The 19,812-nt window shown below is 37.4% G+C and overlaps 1 protein-coding gene across 6 annotated transcripts in view; it reads right to left on the bottom strand.

The window, feature by feature from the left end:
* The window catches only part of BICC1 (BicC family RNA binding protein 1), a 332,934-nt gene that overhangs the window by 30,675 nt on the left and 282,447 nt on the right, over positions 1 to 19,812 (bottom strand). For 5 of the 6 annotated variants that reach the window (XM_005565808.5, XM_005565807.5, XM_005565809.5 and 2 more), the window contains exons 4-13: positions 16,054 to 16,133; positions 14,024 to 14,182; positions 12,352 to 12,405; positions 11,329 to 11,523; positions 10,852 to 11,103; positions 7,129 to 7,260; positions 4,257 to 4,443; positions 2,267 to 2,428; positions 1,574 to 1,770; positions 571 to 703 (exon numbers count right to left, since the gene is read on the bottom strand). In XM_005565808.5, the coding sequence (XP_005565865.1) occupies positions 571 to 703; positions 1,574 to 1,770; positions 2,267 to 2,428; positions 4,257 to 4,443; positions 7,129 to 7,260; positions 10,852 to 11,103; positions 11,329 to 11,523; positions 12,352 to 12,405; positions 14,024 to 14,182; positions 16,054 to 16,133 (1,551 nt within the window). The remainder of the gene's footprint in view (positions 1 to 570; positions 704 to 1,573; positions 1,771 to 2,266; positions 2,429 to 4,256; positions 4,444 to 7,128; positions 7,261 to 10,851; positions 11,104 to 11,328; positions 11,524 to 12,351; positions 12,406 to 14,023; positions 14,183 to 16,053; positions 16,134 to 19,812) is intronic. The other variant, XM_065521082.2, reaches the window with a different exon arrangement.

Here is a 19,812-nt window from a genome sequence, read left to right on the forward strand (position 1 = left end):
AAGAAAAAAAGTGAAATACCTAAACAACATCACCTTCCAACTGACAATTACCTGCAATGGAAACAAATCAGAACCCTACTCTGGAGACATGATTAACCTGACAGAGACCTCTTTCATCTGCAAAGAGAACACCTTAACAAGTTCAGGGTGTCACAAAACTCAATTTGAAGAGAAGACCCGCATATATTTATATATTTTAAAGATTTGGGGGAAAGGGTAAAAAAGGTTATAAAAAGCTACTCTACTTGGGGGAAATATCTCTCTCTATATATAGATATATATCTCACATTTAGTAAGTTGATGCTTTTCTGCTACACAATTACCTTCACTTTAATTCAGGAACTTACAATGTAATGGGGAAATGATTCTTTCTGTGGAAAGTGCTTTTCAGTTAATCTTTCACCATTCTCTTTGAAATTTTATTCAGGATGTTGTCTTTCCACATAATTGAGGTAGGATGAATCATAGCTGTTTAGCAAAACCAACTCAAAATCACTGCATAGACTCTCTACAACCTCCTTTTTCCAAATAACAAACCAAAATGAATTTCAGAAGGATACAGTTCCCGACCTTCAGTGGGGCTTGATTTGGGAGATGTCTGCTCAGACCCACTTGTCTGGATGGATGGATCACTGTGATTTGCACTCAGCACTTTTTCTCCAAGTGATGAAGTGGATATTGCACCATATTTTATATTTGGAGACTAAATAATAATAGAAAATAACATATAAATATGGTCACAATTTTACAGAGAGTCTAATCAAGAACACAATCCCATTTATAACAGCCACAAAAAAGAAAACCACTCTGGAATACTTCTAACCAAGGAGATGAAAGCTATCTACAAGGAGAACTACAAAACACTGCTGAAAGAAATCATAGGTGATAAAAACAAATGGAGAACATCCCATTCTCAGGGATCAGGAGACTCAATATCATTAAACTGGCCATATTGCCCAAAGTAATATACAGATTCAATGCTATTCCTATCATACTACAAACATCATTTTTCCCAGAAATAGAGAAACTATTCTAAAACTCATATGGAACCAAAGAAGAGCCCAAATAGCCAAAGCAATCTTAAGCAAAAAGAATAAAGCTAGAGGCATCAAACTACCCAACTTCAAACTATACTATGAGGCTACAGAAACCAAACAGCATAGTACTGGCATAAAAAAATTGACATATAGACCAAGGGAACAGAATGGAGAATCCAGAAATAAAGTTGCACACCTACAACCATCTGATCTTCAATAAAGTTGGCAATAACAAGCAATAGGGAAAGGAATCCATGTTCAATAACTGGCGCTGGGAAAACTGGCTAGCCATATACAGAAGAATGAAACCAGACCCCTCCCTTTCACCATATATAAAAACTAACTCAAGGTGGGTTAAATATGCAATTTCTCCATGTAACAAACCTGCATATGTGTCCCCTAAACCTAAAATAAAAGTTGCAAACAATAAATAAAACTCATTTTAGGCGAAAGTTTAAACATGTTTTAACTTTACCAGGGGTTTATCTCTTACAAACAGCAGAGATCACACACACATTCTAGCAGAAAGCCATTACCTGTGCATGTCCATTTAAAGCAGCAGAGATTTTTTTGCCTTCGGTCTGCATACTGTTGATGTGGACATCAACAGGAGTCAAGCCAGGAGGGGGAGATGGAGCCGTGTGCCCATAGGTGGGCACTCCAGACAACAAAATATTAGTTAATGTGGCTTGGGCAGTAGATGGAATCATAAGGTGTGGTATAGCAGAAAAACCTACAACAACATTTTATGATGACAGATATTAGGAAGAAACGCAGATTCAACTATTATTTTTATTAACAATAAAAACATCATTTTTTGTTGCTGCAAGTTCAGGAAAGAATTCAATTTTGACACCTCCGTAAACAGAGGTACTATTTACTGTAAAAACACAAAAGAGTGTTAAAATGGGACAACACCATAGAGAATGTCTTATCCAACCCTCTCATTGTACAGATGTACATGACTACCAGCAAGTTACTCCAACTAGAACCTAACTACCAGGTCTGCTTATCACATCTGAAGATGGTATTTCACTTGTATGAAAAACTCAAACTGCTTTGCTGCGCTTCATTTTAACTAATTGACGTATCAGGGAATTTCTGTTTCAATGGAGTGTGCTTTGAACTCTAATTTTGCCCTAAGAAAACTGAGTCATTAGTAAATTTTATTTAAAAGACTGGTAACACCTAAGAATACACACCTTGGAATATACTTAAATGATACTGACCTGTGGCACTTGAAGTATTAGCAAGTGGGGGGGCCCATAATGTGGGGCTAGGTGTACCAGAACTTGGACTTTGCAAAGGACTGACTGAGCTATTAAGAGCATTCAAGAGTGAGTTTGGGGTTGTTGAAGTGTTCAGAGATAAGGTGGTGGGTCCCAAAAGACCTGTAATAAATGAATATATAAAGTCAATTCACATAAATTTAAGATTTTAAAATAGACATGGCATGAATATTGCCATTAGTAATGCACAATGATATAATCTGATATTTTCTAAATACAAAATATGGATGACAGATTTTCTTTCAAATATTCACATGAATTTTGCATCATAGAGCTCCAAGAGAGGAAGCAGCTTATCCACAAACAGTTGCTATCAGAAAATGGAAGATAGATGTGCCCAGACCAGGATGGCAGTTAGGGTCACTGAACATTACCAGGTGCTTTGCATTCATGTCAGCTACCCAGGATGAACAAAATTCTGCTCAAGTGGAGGCTCATTTTCATTCTTCTGCATAACTCATTTGTCATCCGCTTACAAACCCTTTTCAAACTACTCACATGTAGCAGCAACTAGGGAATGCTTTCCTGTGGTAGGATAGATTTCCTATTTGTCCCCGTTACAGATAGGGTAGGCTATCAGAACAGTTCCTAAATGTATCTCAAAACATATACATGAATTCTCTGGGCCCCATCTCAATGATGAAAATTTTCTCAGAAAAAAATGCTGGTTTTTTTGTTGTTGTAAGGAGTCAATGCTTGATTTAAATAATGAAATTTTCCTTTAGGCATTTAAAATATGTTCTGGAATGAAATGTGGATTTGTATACAAGTTTCCAGGAATACATATAAAGCATAAAGTATAACAGGATAGGTATAATAATGAAAACATTTTAAAAACTCTGTTACTGAATCTTTGCTCACTTGTTTTCTCTCTAGTGCAAGATGAACTCGGTTCCTGCTAAGTTACCTAATTGGCATTTCCTGACTCACAGTCATTGCTATGTTATTATGTCTGTTCAGGTCCCAGTGGAAGGAACAACTTTGGTAGATTAGGGGCCAAGATAAAAAAAAAAACAAAACTTTCTTTAATGATGTCTAGGCAGGGCTACTTGGAAAATCAATCATATAAGAGTATTAAATTTCTTAAAAGTTAAAAGCAAGAATAGCTATTAGAAAAAAAAAAATGTTAAAGACAGCTGAGAGTATTCTTTTTTGTCTCAAATCAACACTGAATGCCCCAGGGTGATTTGCTAGGAGTACTGATTAAGGAAAACAAATGCAACTGAGAAATGTGCAAGAAAGAAGGGAATCTAGCAAAACTGTAATACAGCAACTAACTTCAGCCTATAAAATAGCAGTCCATAGATGAGGACGTAAATATCACCATGACTATTAAGCAGCTCATTCTGCTTTCTTAACTAAAGCTCTGAGATGATGATGTTTGTTCATTCTTCTATTTTCTATTCCTCACGTTAGACAGAAATACAGGTCTGACCTCAGACTAGATTTCCTTTGTGTCTGGGTAAGGCAGGTCTAACCACTGGAGATACAGGTTCTGCTTATTTTCACCCCCCTCCCCACCCCTCATACAGATTTGCAATTACTTTTTAAAAAGCAAACTGGATAATCTTTATCTCTAGGGACTGACGGCAATATTGCAAATGCAAGAGAGAACAAACATAAATTACAGTCAGCATGCTTACTTCAATCTCAATGGCATTCTTAATTTAGAACCATCACAGCCACTGAAAATAAAATAGTCAGACCTTGATTATTTATGCAAACATGGGAAGAATCTGGGTAATAAATCCACAGAGACTAAGAAACCCCAAAATAGATTGATTCAGGCTGTATGGCTTTTCACCTGATCTTTGAGTCCGAAGGAAAAAAAAAAATAGCCTTTAAATGTAGACCCAAATGGTAGAAAGAAAGGGAACCAGATAAGCATTTCCCCAGTGACTGAGACGTGCTGTAATAATAAATTGTATACCTAGTCCAGTGAGTCCAAGGCCTGCTGAAGCTAAGATATCCAGGCTGGGACATGCCAGGCCGGCAGGGCAGGATGCTGGGGATGGACTGGTTGCTATGGTAACCCCACTGCTTTCAAGTCCGAGGAGACATTTCCTTGCTTCATACATATTTAAGGCATTTCGCTCAACACTTTTCACAATCACAGACTATGGAAACACATAATGGGGGGAAAAAAAGTGACATGCAAGTAGTCTACAATGAATGGGGGAGGGGAGGGAGGTGGAAAATGAATACGCTAATAAGAATTCCACTCAGGGGACATATCAATGCTGCTTTTAAATCATCTGCAAATCCTAACCACTTAGTGCTTAAGTTTAATCCTTCTGTTAAAACCCTAAATTATTAGTTACCATTTATTGGGCATGTTCTGGGTTCCAGGAGCTGACAGTAGCTGCATATATGTTCCCATTCTCAGCAAAACCTCATAGAATGGGAATCATTATTCATATTCAGTGAAGTTAAGGGACTTAGCCAAGGTCATGGCATCGCTGTGAAGGGGCAGCAAGAGGATGGGAACTTGGTGGCTTTTTATAGCCTCTCATCTTTACACTAAGGCTTTCCCCTTGCATCTTGTCGTTACATACCAAATCAAACTTGTGACCACATATAAACTGCATAATCATCATCACTTATGTTTGACATTTACGGTTTACTAGTTAGCTAATAGACCTTGAAGTATGACTATTCCTCATTGGTGACATATCTATGGCAAAGCTTATGGTAAAATTTCTAAATAATAAATCATTTTTCTTCCTCAATGGACTCATCTAGAAAATCTGAAATGTGAACTCAAAGGGGAAAGCCCTCAATGGACCAAAAAACAAAACAAAAATCGTGGCTGAGAAAGTAGTTAAAGCAGAGTTAGAATGGGGGCCATTTGGGCATAATTAAAAGGCCCTGGGATGCTGCAAGGCTTTGGAGTTCTCATTTACAATCTATTTTTCTCTGACTTCTGCTAATTTCTTACTGAACTCCTGGAATTCTTCTGCCTGTCCATCTTAACATGCACAAGCTCTGTAATGTCTCTCCTATCTTTATCTTTTAGTCCTGGGATCTACAGTGACTCTGGTCAACTCAAATTAGTCACACACGCAGCTTCACGATACATAAAATTAACGTCCTGTTCCCTAACTTTAAACTCACTATCTCAAGTTCACTTAGAATCAACGCTATCTTTTCCTTTAAAGTTTTCTTTTGGAGAAGGCAAGATCATTTTTCTTCAGTTGGACAGCGATTACCACATTATTTACACATGCCAAATTATATAAAGTACTCATTATATATACACCATTCTATACATATAAGATTTATAGTTTCAGAATTTTAGTGTTATTTTCTTGTTTCTGATTTTTGTTAAATAAAGAGAACATTTCCCTTGTTTACTTTATTCCATTTTCCTTTCTACTGCCCCAAAGGCAACTCATCATGATTTTTGTGTGCATCCTTCTAGACAATGCTTTGTACTTAAAACTGTATAGACATACACATACACAAAAATGCTGCCATTGAGTACATACTATGATACAACATACAACATACTTTTTTTACTCAACACCATTCTCGTGTTGACTCCTGTTTTCAGAGAGTATAATCAGAAGTAGAACTGCTGCAGGTAGGGGAATCAATATTTTAGAATAATGAGATGATCAGAAATTGCTCTTCAAAGTGGCTGTGCTAGTTTAAACAACAATTCTAATGTAGAAATATTCATCCTTCCTCATTTTTACTAGCACTTAATAAAAGATTTATTCTGGGCTGGGCACAGTGACTCACACCTGTAATCCCAGCACTTTGGGAGGCCATGGTGGCTGGATTGCTTGAGCTCAAGAGTTCAAGACCAGCCTGGGAAACATGGCCAAACCCCATTTCTACAAAAAATACAAAACTAGCCGGGTGTGGTGGCACATGTCTGTAGTCCCAGCTACTTGGAAGGCTGAGGTGGGAGAACCACCTGAGCCCAGGAAGTCGAGGCTGCAGTAAGCCATGATTGTACCACTGTACTCTAGCCTGGGCAAAGAAGTGAGACCCTGTCTCGAAAAAAAAAAAAAAAGATTATTCCATTAAATTTTTACTCTACATGTAGTTACTGAAATTTTACAACACTCTGAGGAGAGGTTCCAAGAATGCTGAACTTGAGACAGTTCAGTCCTTAAAGTATTTACAAAAAAGCACAGGCACCTCTTCTTTAACTCTCCAGGTTGAGCAGGAGACGGCATATAGTAAGTAGTCTAAACAATTTCTGAATTACACTGGGTATGTACACAAACACACACACACACATACACACACAACATGTAAGTAGCCTTATCAACTCTCGGGTAACTTAGTAAAGCCTCAAGTTACCAGATTCCAAATTAAGAACAAATGTTCTTTCCTTCTCATTTAAATATGGAAAAATAATGGTTACTCTAAATGGACTCCAAAAACCAACATGTATATAAAGAAAATGATGATCTATAATGAATACTGTCACAAATTTATATTAGATAACTAAATATATAATGACATATATAAGTTGAGTATCCCTTATCTGAAATGCTTGGGACCAGAAGTGTTTTAGATTTGGGGTTTTGGGGGATTTAGGAATATCTGCACTGGTTGGGCATCCCTAATATTAAGGTCCAAAATCTTAAATGCTCCAATGAGCATTTCCTTTGACTGTCATGTCAGCGCTCAAAAAGATTCAGCTTCTGGAGCATTCTGGATTGGGGATATTCAACCTGTATAGAGTAATAGTTTCAAGTATATGCAAATACACATTTGTATGCAAAATAAAACTTTACAGCATATGATATGATACATAATTCTCTGGGTCTAGACTCTGAACCAACCTTGCTTGGCTGTTTGGGCTTTGGTTTAATACTGATGAAGACATCAAGCTGTTCCATCAACTGCGCAATGAGCTGTGGATCTACTTCAATTTCTTCCTTCATATCAAACATCAACACAAGAGGAAGACAACCCTAGAAAATGTCACAATAGAATGTTTAGGAGGTAAAAATTTAATCACTAAAACACCTGATAATTTAATATGCCTGCAAATAATGCAATATTTTACAGGTTTAAAGACTAAACTGAAGTATTAAAGTTAAATTATGTAAGTTCACATAGCTTGGAGGACAGGTGTGGCATTAACGTTGAGGGGGAGAAAATCATTTTTGGATGACAAAATTATATGTCTTAAGTTTCTGTTTTTGGCCCCAAATTATTTTTATCCACTGTGCACCTTGGAAAATTCCTTTCTTCTCTAACTTCAGTTTTGTTAGTTACACTAGAAACTAGATTCTCAACTATATCAAGGGTACTAATCTTTGCTTTGCTCAATGACTTCCAGTGGTAGCTTTTGATTGTATATTGAATGAAAACTAAACATGATCAAGCATTTAAAGAGTTCCGCATTTTAGCCCAGACTTGCTTGTCCAACCACAGGTCTTTGTCTGTATGTCTTCCCCTTCCTCCAGGTTAGGCCAGCCTCTCAAAAATCCTTTAAGAGGATCTTGTACTTTGGTATCTTAACTCAGGGGTCCCCAACCTTTTTGGTACCGCAGACCGGTTTCATGGAAGACAATTTTTTCATGGACCAGGGGAGGGGGAGGGAAGGGGGGATGGTTTCAGATGATTCAAGCACATTACATTTATTTGGCACTTTATTTCTATTATTATTACATTGTAACATATAATTAAATAATTATACAACTCACCATAACGTAAAATCAGTGGGGGGCCCTGAGCTTGTTTTCCTGCAACTAGATGGTCCCATCTGGAGGTGATGGGAGACAGTGACAGATCATCAGGCATTAGATTCTCCTAAGGGGCATGCAACCTAAATCTCTTGCATGCATGGTTCACGATAGAGTTCATGCCTCATGAGAATCTCATGCCACTGCTAATCTCACAGGAGGTGGAGCTCAGGCGGTCATGTGAGCGATGGGAAGCCCCTGTTAACACACATGAAGCTTCCCTTGCTCACCTCCTGCTGTGTGGTCTAGTTCCTAACAGACCACTGACCAGCATTGGTCCGGTCCGTGTCCCAGGGATTGAGGACCCGTCTTAACTCATCAAAGGCATCTTCACCAATATAAATCCTACTTAACCTAATGCAGCTTAAACCTTCACTCCTTCCTGGAGTAAATTGTTACTATTGTCCCTTCTTTTAACTATCTCATTTTTTAGATTTTTCTTTTCTCTAATGCTCTTTATACAGCCTCTGATCTACTGAGTCCAGGAACAATGTAATATACTTTCTCTGATGCACAGAATTTCCAGTGTTAGCCCACTGGGTACTGGAATTTGTAAATGTGTATCAGGAGAGGTTACCATTAAGCATACTAGGATTAAAACGAATTACTAAGCTGGGAACCGTGGCTCATGCCTATAATCTCAGCACTTTGGGAGGCTTAGGTGGGTGGATCACTTGAGGCCAAGAGTTCGAGATCAGGCTGGCCAACAGAGTGAAACCTCACCTCTACTAATATTACAAAAATTAGCTGGGCATGGTAGCACACGACTGTAATCTCAGCTACTCCGGAGGCTGAGGCATGAGAATCACTTCAACCCAGGAGGCAGAGATTGCAGTGAGCTGAGAACACACTACTACACTCCAGCCTGAGCAACCGAGTGAGACCCTGCCTAAAATAAAAAAAGAAAAAGAAATAAAATACTATGCTCCATTTCTCCTGTGGAAGAAAGTGATTTTTTTTTTTTTTTTTTTAATGGAGTCTTGCTCTGTCGCCCAGATTGGAGTGCAATGGCGCGATCTCGGCTCACTGCAACCTCAGCCTCCGGGGTTCAAGCAATTCTCCTATCTCAGCCTCTCGAGTAGCTGGGATTACAGGCCTTCACTACCAGGCCCAGCTAATTTGTGTGTGTATTTTTAGTAGAGACGTGGTTTCACCATATCGGCCAGGGTGGCCTCGAACCCCTGACATTGTGATCCGCCTGCCTCAGCCTCCCAAAGGGTTGGGATTACAGGTGTAAACCACCGTGCCCGGCCAGAAAGTGATTTTTATAAGAATAGTGCTATACAACATGGTGATGGTATTTAAAGTATGGGTTAAAGCCTTTTAATTTCTCCCTCAGTTATTTCAATGTTGTGCCATAATATGTGTCATTATTTTTGGCAGGTATGGTCAAAGTGTAAATGTGGATTAATAACCGTAGAGAATATTTGAAAAATTTCACTAAACTAAAAAAATAACATCAAAAGAACTTGTAAAGCAGAAAAAAAATGATTAATTACAACAATTCTGGGATATAAATATAAATCTGACTTGTAGTACAGTACATTAAAAATAACCTGAGAAAATAAGGTTGGCTAAAAAAAATCATTCACAACAAATTTCTTAAAATCATGGATTACAATCTTATTAATGATTCCAACAAGTTCTCATCTGTCAGAGGAATGGACTCAACAATAAAAACTTAGATTTTCTGAAAGTTTCTCAAAAATAAACTCTGCAAGTTAATAATACTAAATGTCACACCTGAAGCTTACTGATTCAAATGCCACTAAAGGTCAAGCACGGAATGAGAGAATACAATGGTGTTTTTAATACAAATATTTGTGAGCCCAGCATCACGTCCATCCATTTTGTTACTATATGATCAATCCATACACTGGGATATTTCATTTCATCTCATTTCATTTTTCATTTATTTCGTTTTTGAAATGGAGTCTCCCTCTGTTGCCTAGGCTGGAGTGCAGTGGTGCCATCCGGGCCTACTGCAACCTCTGCTTTCTGGGTTCAGGCGATTCTCCTGCCTCAGCCTCCTGAGTAACCGGGATTACAGGCGTCCATCACTATATCAGCTAATTTTTATATTTTTAATAGAAACAGGGTACTATGTTGGCCAGGCTGGTCTCGATTTTGACCTCAAGTGATCTGCTCACCTTGGCCTCCCAAAGTGCTGGGATTACAGGCATGAGGCGCCACGCCCAGTCAAGGGGTTTTAAACAAATATGGGAAGGATAGAAATATTGCAATTATAAATTAGAAGTAGTAAAGTAGTATTGAATTATAACATATAACTTGGCTTTTCTTCCTTCAATAAGTGACACTCCAATTTGTGGCTTAAATAGTATTTTTTAATTGTATCAAAGATTTATGAAATATGTAAATGTTTTGGGCTGAAAAAATTTGTCTTTGATGGTGAAATTTAAATCGTATTTTTACTTTTCTGTTTAAACAGAGGACCTTTTTTTTTTTTTTTTCTCCAAATACAAACTGCACACTAATATTACAGGTCAGATGAAAACAGTCACCTTCCATCTTTGCCACAAAATGCAGTCAATTATCTCACTATAATGTCTTCCGTGTTTAGTCTAAGTTAAAAAGAAAACACTGAAATAAAATTACATATGCAATGAAATTGAACCTGTTGAAGCACTATGAACCTTACTCTTCTAGTTTATTTCCTTTTAGCAAGAAACTTCCTTATTTGAGGAGGCTTCCAAAGTGCTTTCCTAAATATCACATTAGTACAGTGGGTGCAAAAACATGCACTGTATCCAAAGAGGTTTAAAAACATTGTAACACTTATTTCAGTAACCTTACCATGAGATATTGCCTTGCAAGACAGACAGACTCAATAGTGCCCTGGAGGTAGACGGTGGATTTCTTTTGTGGATTACTGGGATCAGGAAAGTGGATCTGAGCACCTGTTCTCTGCATGATATGTTTGATGTTGCTCCCATTTCGACCCATCATAAAGAGATGATGTTGAGCTGCAATATCTAGTTGTGTGCTCACAGGAATAGCTGATGCTAAGCTCCCAGCAAGATGTTCTAAAAGCATGGCAGTTCCTTCCTAAGAGAAAAGGGTGGGAAGGAAATCATCCTATACATTAACTACCCATATAGAGGCAAAGATTCTATTGCATTTCTAACAGCTATGGAAAAATACAGCATATTCTGCAAACCAAAATGTAGAATGAAGGAAAATTCTAGAAATCAAATTAGTCTAATATTCTTTAAAAATAAAACCCATATAATTTGTACAGACAGGATGTGCAGAATTATCTGAATAATTTACCTTCACAGCACTAGTGTTATTCTGAGACCCTCGTACTATGACAGTAGCACCATACATTCGGGAACGCTGTTTAAATGATACTGAAATATTGTACGTTTGTGATATATGCTGAATAGAGGGGGAATTAGGATCAGGAACTGGTTGAAGAATTCCAGCAATTGGTAGCTCAAACATCAGCACCAAAGGAAGCAGCTCCTAAAATGAAATGATGAGAATCCAAAGCAGAGAGTTAAAGCATTAGACATTCAGACATGTGTATCATTCATTGATTCTTTTCTGAAGATGGATTTTAAAACATAAACTGCCCTTATAAGTTTAGCTACATTATATAAAGTTTTTTTTTTTCCTTTTTTTTGAGTCAGAGTCTTGTTCTGTCACCCAGGCTGGAGTGCAGTGGTGTCATCCCAGCTTACTACTGCCTCAACCTCCTAGGCTCAAGTGATCCTCTCACCTTGGCTTCCTGAATAGTGGGACTACAGGCATGTGCCACTGTATCTGGCTAATTTTTAAAAATGTTTTGTAGAGACAGACGGGGTCTTGCTATATTGTCCAGGCTGGTCACGAACTCCTGGCCTCAAGTGATCCTCCTGCCTTGGCCTCCCAAAGTGCTGTGATTACAGGTGTGAGCCACCACAACTGACCTACAAGTGTTTTTAAATGATAGGAGCCTTTGGTGAAACCTGAGAGTTTGTAACTCACATTGCCTGTGACATTTTTTCCTTAGGCCTCTTTATGGTCATTGAATAAAAGCTAGAAAAACTGAGTCAGATAAAATCCAGAACATCTCTGAGAAACATTTTCAATGAAAAAAGTTTATAAATAACATAGAAACTCACTTTTTGAACATATACAACAAACATTTAAATAATGAATGCTAAGATAGATATTAAAATAACTTTTGCCACTATTTCCTACTGATTGAACATGATTTGGTTATAAAATGATCAATTATTATATTTTTAATGCCTTATAATGCAAATGTTGCTGACATCAATTTACAATGTTAAAGTAATAAATAGTTACCCGAATTCTCACTCGGGCAGATTCTACTCCTGCTGGTTGTCCCGCTATAGATACCTATAAAAGGAGGAAAATACAGAGTTAGATGTGTTTTAATCAAACTCACATCTGCTTTTCCAGATAATCGATATGCTTGCTACTAAAAGTGTCATCCAGGGACAAATACAGAGGTATTATCCAGAAACTTGTTAAAAATAAAGGATCTCAGGCCGGGCGCGGTGGCTCAAGCCTGTAATCCCAGCACTTTGGGAGGCCGAGACGGGCAGATCACAAGGTCAGGAGATCGAGACCATCCTGGCTAACACGGCGAAACCCCGTCTCTACTAAAAACACAAAAAATTAGCCGGGCGAGGTGGCGGCGCCTGTGGTCCCAGCTACTCGGGGGCTGAGGCAGGAGAATGGCAGGAACCCGGGAGGCAGAGCTTGCAGTGAGTTGAGATCTGGCCACTGCACTCCAGCCTGGGCGACAGAGCGAGACTCTGTCTCCAAAAAAATAAATAAATAAATAATAAATAAAGGATCTCAGGCCCCCATCCAGACCTGCTTAATCAGAATTTGCATTTTAACGAGATCCTCAGGTAATCTGTGTCAACTGATCTATTTCACCCACTGGACTTACTGAAAGCCCCACACCCCCAGGAGATCATCCTGCCCTCTTTATAATTACTCTTGTTCACTGCATTTTCTCCCTTGTGTTTAAGCTCTTTGTATACCAGATACATATCAATATTCAATGACAGAGCTATACTAGGTTCTGAAAATAGTGAACTTCTTCCAAACCAGATGGTACATAATCTTTGCTCCAACATCTACCTGGAGATTTCTTCTGAAATCTCCTGGGCTTTCCCATGACCCACTGACTCAAGTTGTCAGTCTTGGCATTGCAGTGGGGGGTACAGGGGCTCCAGGACACCGCTCTTAGGGCCAATGGTCATGCCATACCAGTTTTTAAATATTCTGAATATTGTCTTTGCTTTTTACTATAGCTTTCTGTCTAGTCCCTTACGCACACATCCCACTGTCACCATTAGTCCCTGTAGAGAAAAGACTACTTATTCATCTTTGTGGGTGACAGTTTCTAGTATTGTGACTAGTTTATAAGACAGAATACTTCCAAATGTCACAAATAATACTATCTGTTCTTCGAGTACTGAAACTGCTTGCATGAGGACAGGTGAGTTCCACTGGCTGCCAAACAGAAGAACTAGCACAAATGTGTATAAACTAGAGAGACATAATTAAGGCAATGTAAGAAGTCAGGCACTAATGAATGCACTGCTCCTCAGAAGGTGATCTGGTGTGCCATGGAGGTACCTACTTCTAGGTCTCTGTAGACAGAACCAGGCAATGGATAGGTTTCTGGACTAGGCAAGCTTCCAGGTCCTAAACGATATGCTCTCTCAGCCTTTCTTTAAGGTTCTGTTTTGTGGCCATTACATTTTCCCCTATTTTTTATCAATGATTTCAAGATCAAGAGTTTAGGGCCCATCTACAACTCATCTCCTCAAAAAAGCAAAGCACCTTCAATCCCTTGCAGCAAGTTGTACAATCTACACTATATGTCATCTATGTGATTTTTTTTTTTTTTGTCTCACCTCTCACAAAAAAAGATAGGCAAACTGAAAATTAAGGCTGTAATTTATCCCATAAAAGTTCACGTGAAAAGACAAACCACCTGGTTGCTTTTTTCTGCTTGGTTATTCCTGTTGGAATCTGGAAAGTGGATATGGCATCCAGTTTCTTCCATCACTTTTTTAATATTGTTGCCACCTTTGCCGATTACATGTGAATGTTCTGTGTGTGAAACATCCATCTTCAAAGTGACTCGATTGCTCTATGTGAAAATAATGTATTATTACTTGATGTATGAAAAAGGAAAGAATGACATCCTAAATGCCTTTCCCTCAAGGGAATAGTATTAGCAAAAAGTGAGTCAGTGGGAAATTTTATAAATTTCTTAATAAGATCATCTTAATCTATAAATGTTCTCTTGCTATTCTCTGATTATAAAAAAAAAAAAGAAATTCTCATTTTAAGACAGATTTGTCAGAAGAAATAGAAAAATTTATTTTTTACCAAGATAATTTTTTGGGAAAGAAGTCTTTAAATAAAGTCAGCTACAGTTAACAGATGAATTACTCAGTCTGTCTTTAAAGACATTACTCATGAAACATTTAATCCAAATAACTAAAAGCAGATGAAAACACAATTACAAGATTGAAGATATGCATGCTGGTGGGACTGTATAACTAAGATGATACAAAACTAGAAATAATAAACCTCAAAACTGTGAATAAGGAAGTTTTTACAATCACTCCTTTCACAACTCCTATATTACTATATATTGAACTTTACAAAGTAGATCTATTACTCTTACTGGTAGAAAGAAGGGAGAAAGAGAACACAAAGTGCAGATAACTGGCCACAAAATGGCTTAAATAAAGAAATTCAAAGTACATTAGTTACATTAAAGCAAAATGGAAACTTCTAAGACATAATAAATAAAAATGCTGTGGTCATATTGGACTATATTTAATTTGGGGAATTTAGTGCTGTAAAATCATAAAGACTGACATAAAATCCTTTCTCATTTAGAAGACTGCTACTGAAATTACTCAGTCTTTAAGAAGTAAAATCAAAATATCAAAATGTTAAAAATAATTTTAACCTTGTGAATTCTTAAATTTTAAATTTACACCCATTAAATATATTTCGATTTTTAAGTTTAGTTCTTTCAGTTTAAACTTTAAAACACACACACAAAAATCCCCTTTTCCTGAAGAAAATTCTAAACTATTCAATAATTATCAGGGGAGTAATTTTTTAAAAACCATTTTGAAGAAAACCAACAAAGAACAGAAAGAAAGAATGAAAACAAAAGCGATCAGAGATGATTCTAATGAAATGCCAGGTGGCAAGACAAAGTGGTTAAGAATGAGACAGCCTGGATTTGAATCCCACCTCTCCACTTAACTGGCTCTAGGGTCCTGAACAAATTACTTAATACCTTTATGCTGAGTCAGTTACGAGGATCAAACAAATTAATATGTGCAAAATGTAAAGTACTTAGCAAAGTGCCTGGTATACAATAAGTACCTGGTATACAATAAGTGATTTAGATGTGTTTGTTAAAGAAAATAAATTCTCACAAATGAGTATAAATTTTTACATATTTAAATTTCCCTGTTATCTCTCTATACATATAATTAGAGACAGAGAGAGAGAGAGAGAAAGAGACAGCACGTGATCACAAAAAAGAAAGCATCAAATTTCATGCCATTACACACATCCAACACAGAGCTATATAGAAGATCATGTTGGTATTCTACTGACATCATAAAAGCAAATAATCTAATTCCTACAATCCTTATTACTTACTCCATATTAATCAGGGCCAATTTCTATTTCTGAAGATGTACATGTGTACATATATACACATACATACACAATACATACATATGTATGTAGATATAGGTATATGTAGTTGTGTGTGTGTGTATGTATAGTTCAATTACCCAGCATGAGAGAACCTATTCAAATATTAAACAGAACTTTACATCCACTGTAGAATCACATGTGCTTATCTTAAAACCCACCATTACTTTCTCCTGGTTTTTCTTCTCCAAATGGTTCTTTCATAACGGCATGAAGTAGCCCTTGCAGAGACAAGGTTCTGACATCTGAGTGTCCTTAACATTCACTTACTTTTGTGTCTAAGACAGACATGATCATTTCCTTGGCTTCTTTAACATCTTCTTTCTTTCCAGAAACCTTAATATGGGGATCTATAAGAAATAAGAAATAAAAGGCTTGTGCGAAACTCCCAAACTCTTTAAAATTGTTTTAAAAACTCTGTTTTAAAATTGACTTTAGAACATAAGAGGTTCCATAATAAACTCAATATTTGGAGTTTACCATTATTATAAAATTCTAGGTGTGTTATTGTAGTAACAACAGGAATATGGAAAATGCCCAAGTTTTCATTTATCTGACTTTCTTCCTTAAAATTAGCTAAACCATTTAAATTTACATTTCTTTTTTCAAAATCAGTATATCATATAATTGCAAAATAAAAATATCATAATTTTTTAATAAACTGGATTTATTAATTGAGCTCCTGCTACAAATCTCCGCCCTGTTCTAAGGGTTGAAGTGCATCAATTCACTTAATCCACAGCACAGATTCATGAGGTTGTTTACAGAGGAAACTAAAGCACAGAGGGGTTTAGTAACTTGTCCCGGAAAACCACTCAGGAGTTTAGACATTATAATCCCATGTCTTCGAACTCTGAATCCATTCTATATGCAATAACTTAATTTAAAAGACATCACTACAGTGAAAGCTAATAGAAAAAAAAAATCTTAACTTTCATTCAGGAATATTTAATTCAATATTTATCCAAAATTAGTATTGAGTGACTAATATTGTTTACTACTGCCACTAAACTTTCTATAGAAAAGCATTCATTCATTCACCAAACTTTTCTGTACTTCTACTATGTGCCAGGCACTGTTCCAGGGACGAGAGAATAGATAAGTAAAGAAGAAAGATCCCTGTCTGCAAAGAATTAGTCCACATTAACTAATTAATAATTAGATAATCAGAACATACATGTTATGAAAAAAGAAAAAGGAGAGCAAGACAAAAAGATGAGCAAGTACCAGCTATGAGAGAGTCTTGAGGAGTATCAGACTTCATAGAGAAAAGGAGATCTGAGTAAAGGCTTAAAGGAGGTAAGACACTTGGCTGAGCTGGAACCTTCCAGGTAGAGGGAGATATCAGAGCCAAAGCCTCAGGGTGGGGACCAGCCTTCTTAATTCCCTCTTCAATCAGGTTTTCAAGTTGCCCAGCAATCCAGGTATTCCCTTATTTTACAGGTCAGTCTGACACAGACCAATATCATTCTAGGATAAGTCAAAAGTTCTATACCCATTAGCTTTATGATAAAACTGAATTAATATAGAGATAATTCATTATGATTACCATAACCACTGATCATGTCTCAACCTGAGTGCCTACAATGTACTGACTTCTTGGCTAAGTCTTTTATGTCCTGTACTATGCATCAAGTCAGCAAAGAGTCAGTAAATGTTTACTGAGCACCTTTCACAATTTACCACCAGTTCTGCCTGAATCCTTTAACTCCTAAAGCATCTATTCTCTAGGATAAGGAATGAGAATCACTGGCTGGGGATTTTTTCTAAACCACACATACTCCCCTGACACTGTGATCTCCCACCCCCATCCCACAGCCCAGGTGAAAATGCCACAGAGAGCATATATTCTTATGTTGCAAGTGGGCAATTGCCACCCCCCTCACCAAAAAAGAAGGGAGGAAACCATTTTTCTTAAAGCTACCCACTGTTAGGACCAGGATGGTAAAATCACAGTTAGTAACAGTGCACCAATCTTCAGAGTTCAGGAATGCCTCTGGCCTCCCGGGGAGATGTTCAGCAGCTGTGCTTAATTTGAGTCTCTGTCACCACCTCCGGTCCCCACCCTTTCCTGGTGGCTGCTCGTGGTCTCAAGCACCCTTCCTTACCCTATTTTGTAATCCCTCCCCTGACACTTAACCTGTCACAGGGACACTGTGAAGGTCAAAGGTCTTAAGAGTGGTTAAAACTTTCCAAAATGTTAAGCATCAGTGATTATGAAATGAGGGGCCTAACAGCAAGGCACAAGGGGTGTCTGACCGACATAAGTTAGGAGAGAGAGCCCAACAGCATCTCATTCGCATTGCTTGCTCTCTAATGCATCCTAACAAGAACCAGGACTGCCCTTTCTCTATTACACTCTAGCCAACTTTTATCACACTTAAGTAAACAGACAGATCATTTTATTCAATAATTCTTATTTCGTCCATAATAACTCGGCTAGGCAATAGGCTTAAAGGAGGTAAGACACTTGGCTGAGCTGGAACCTTCCAGGTAGAAGGAGATATCACAGTCAAAGCCTCAGGGTGGGGACCAGCCTCTTTGATTCCCTCTTCAGTCAGGTTTTCAAGTTGCTGTCTACTTTCAATCAGGTTTTAAAGAGCTGTCTACCTTCAAAATTTCACTCTCAGCTATCCTTAACTTTGGTTTAGTTACTGTTGGCTGACAATGAAGTCAACCTCTACTGAAAATGTTCGCTACTACTGTGGGTGATTAGAGCCCAATGTTTCTCAGAACATGGCTGTTAAAATACAGGTTTCTGGGCCTTGAGAACTCAGTAATTGGCATTTTATTGGCTTTTCAGGTGATTGTTAACTTGAATAGCAGATTAAACCACATAGATATTTCAATTGTAGTCATTTATGTATTGGTCTTACACATACTATACAAAATGCTTCTTTAGGATGAATTTGTATTTTTCCCACAGAATAAATTAACTGTAAGTTTTGAGTGCTATGATAATCTACAAATGTATTACTTTACAGGTTGATCACATTAAAATTCCTATGTATACAGAAAGGGACGGGGAGCCTCATATCCGATTTAAGAGAGAATATGATTTTCTTAAATCAAGAAAGAAGATGGTTTTCCACCATCTTTGCATCAACAGAACAAGCAAAATAAAAAGCAAACGCCTCAACAGAAAATACACTTTCATTCAAAGTGAAAGGGCACCATCTAGTGGCCAAATATATAAATCATCGGTGGGCACAAAGGTACATGAGCATGCATGCACAGTCAGTCACGAAAATGTAACACATCTACCTCCAGGGTCTGAATTAGTGCTTTTTTGGAAAGTGGTTCTTCAAATAGTCAAGCTTAATAAGGACAGAGAAAAACAAACATGATAAAATTCCAGTTTAGTTTGCGATAGTGGCTAGCAGCATTGTGTTTTTCATTTCCTTTTTGGCTCTTGCTTAAAAGATGCATACAAGATGTGTCCTTTTTTCCAGGTTGATCTTAATTTATTGATTTCAACTCCTGAAATACAGGTCTCTGTTTTTCAATGACTGTTAACAGTTTACAATTCGAACATGTCTGTGTAATACCACAAGGGATTAAGATTTCCTTTAGATCCATTCTGTAAATACTTGACAGAGAAAAGTCAAAGTATTAACCACATTAATAAACATAAAATTGAGGAAAAAGTCAGCTGTAAAGAGGGTTAGAGGATGGTATAATAGAAAAATAGGAAATAAGTGTAGAGCTTCTCCCTCCCAAAATGAATTGCTTTGAAGAACTCCAATTTAGGCATGAAGGTTTTGAGACATTTACTCTTAAAAATATATATATTATTACTTTAAAACCAGCCCTCAAGTTCCCTCAACACAGGGGTCATGTTTAACTTGGTTTTGTAACTACCACAGTGCCAAACAAGTGGTAGATACTCAATAAGTTGTTGTAGAATGGACAGGTGGCACCTATAATTTAGGAAATAGCTAAATACAGAGAGAGGAGATGGAAGTCTATAGAAAGAGTCTAAAGCTCATATCCAAGGTGACTGTGTGTCCTGTACTTTCCAAAAAAGTT

The sequence above is a fragment of the Macaca fascicularis genome, chromosome 9 (assembly GCF_037993035.2).
Source record: "Macaca fascicularis isolate 582-1 chromosome 9, T2T-MFA8v1.1".
NCBI classification, from domain to species: Eukaryota; Metazoa; Chordata; class Mammalia; order Primates; family Cercopithecidae; genus Macaca; species Macaca fascicularis.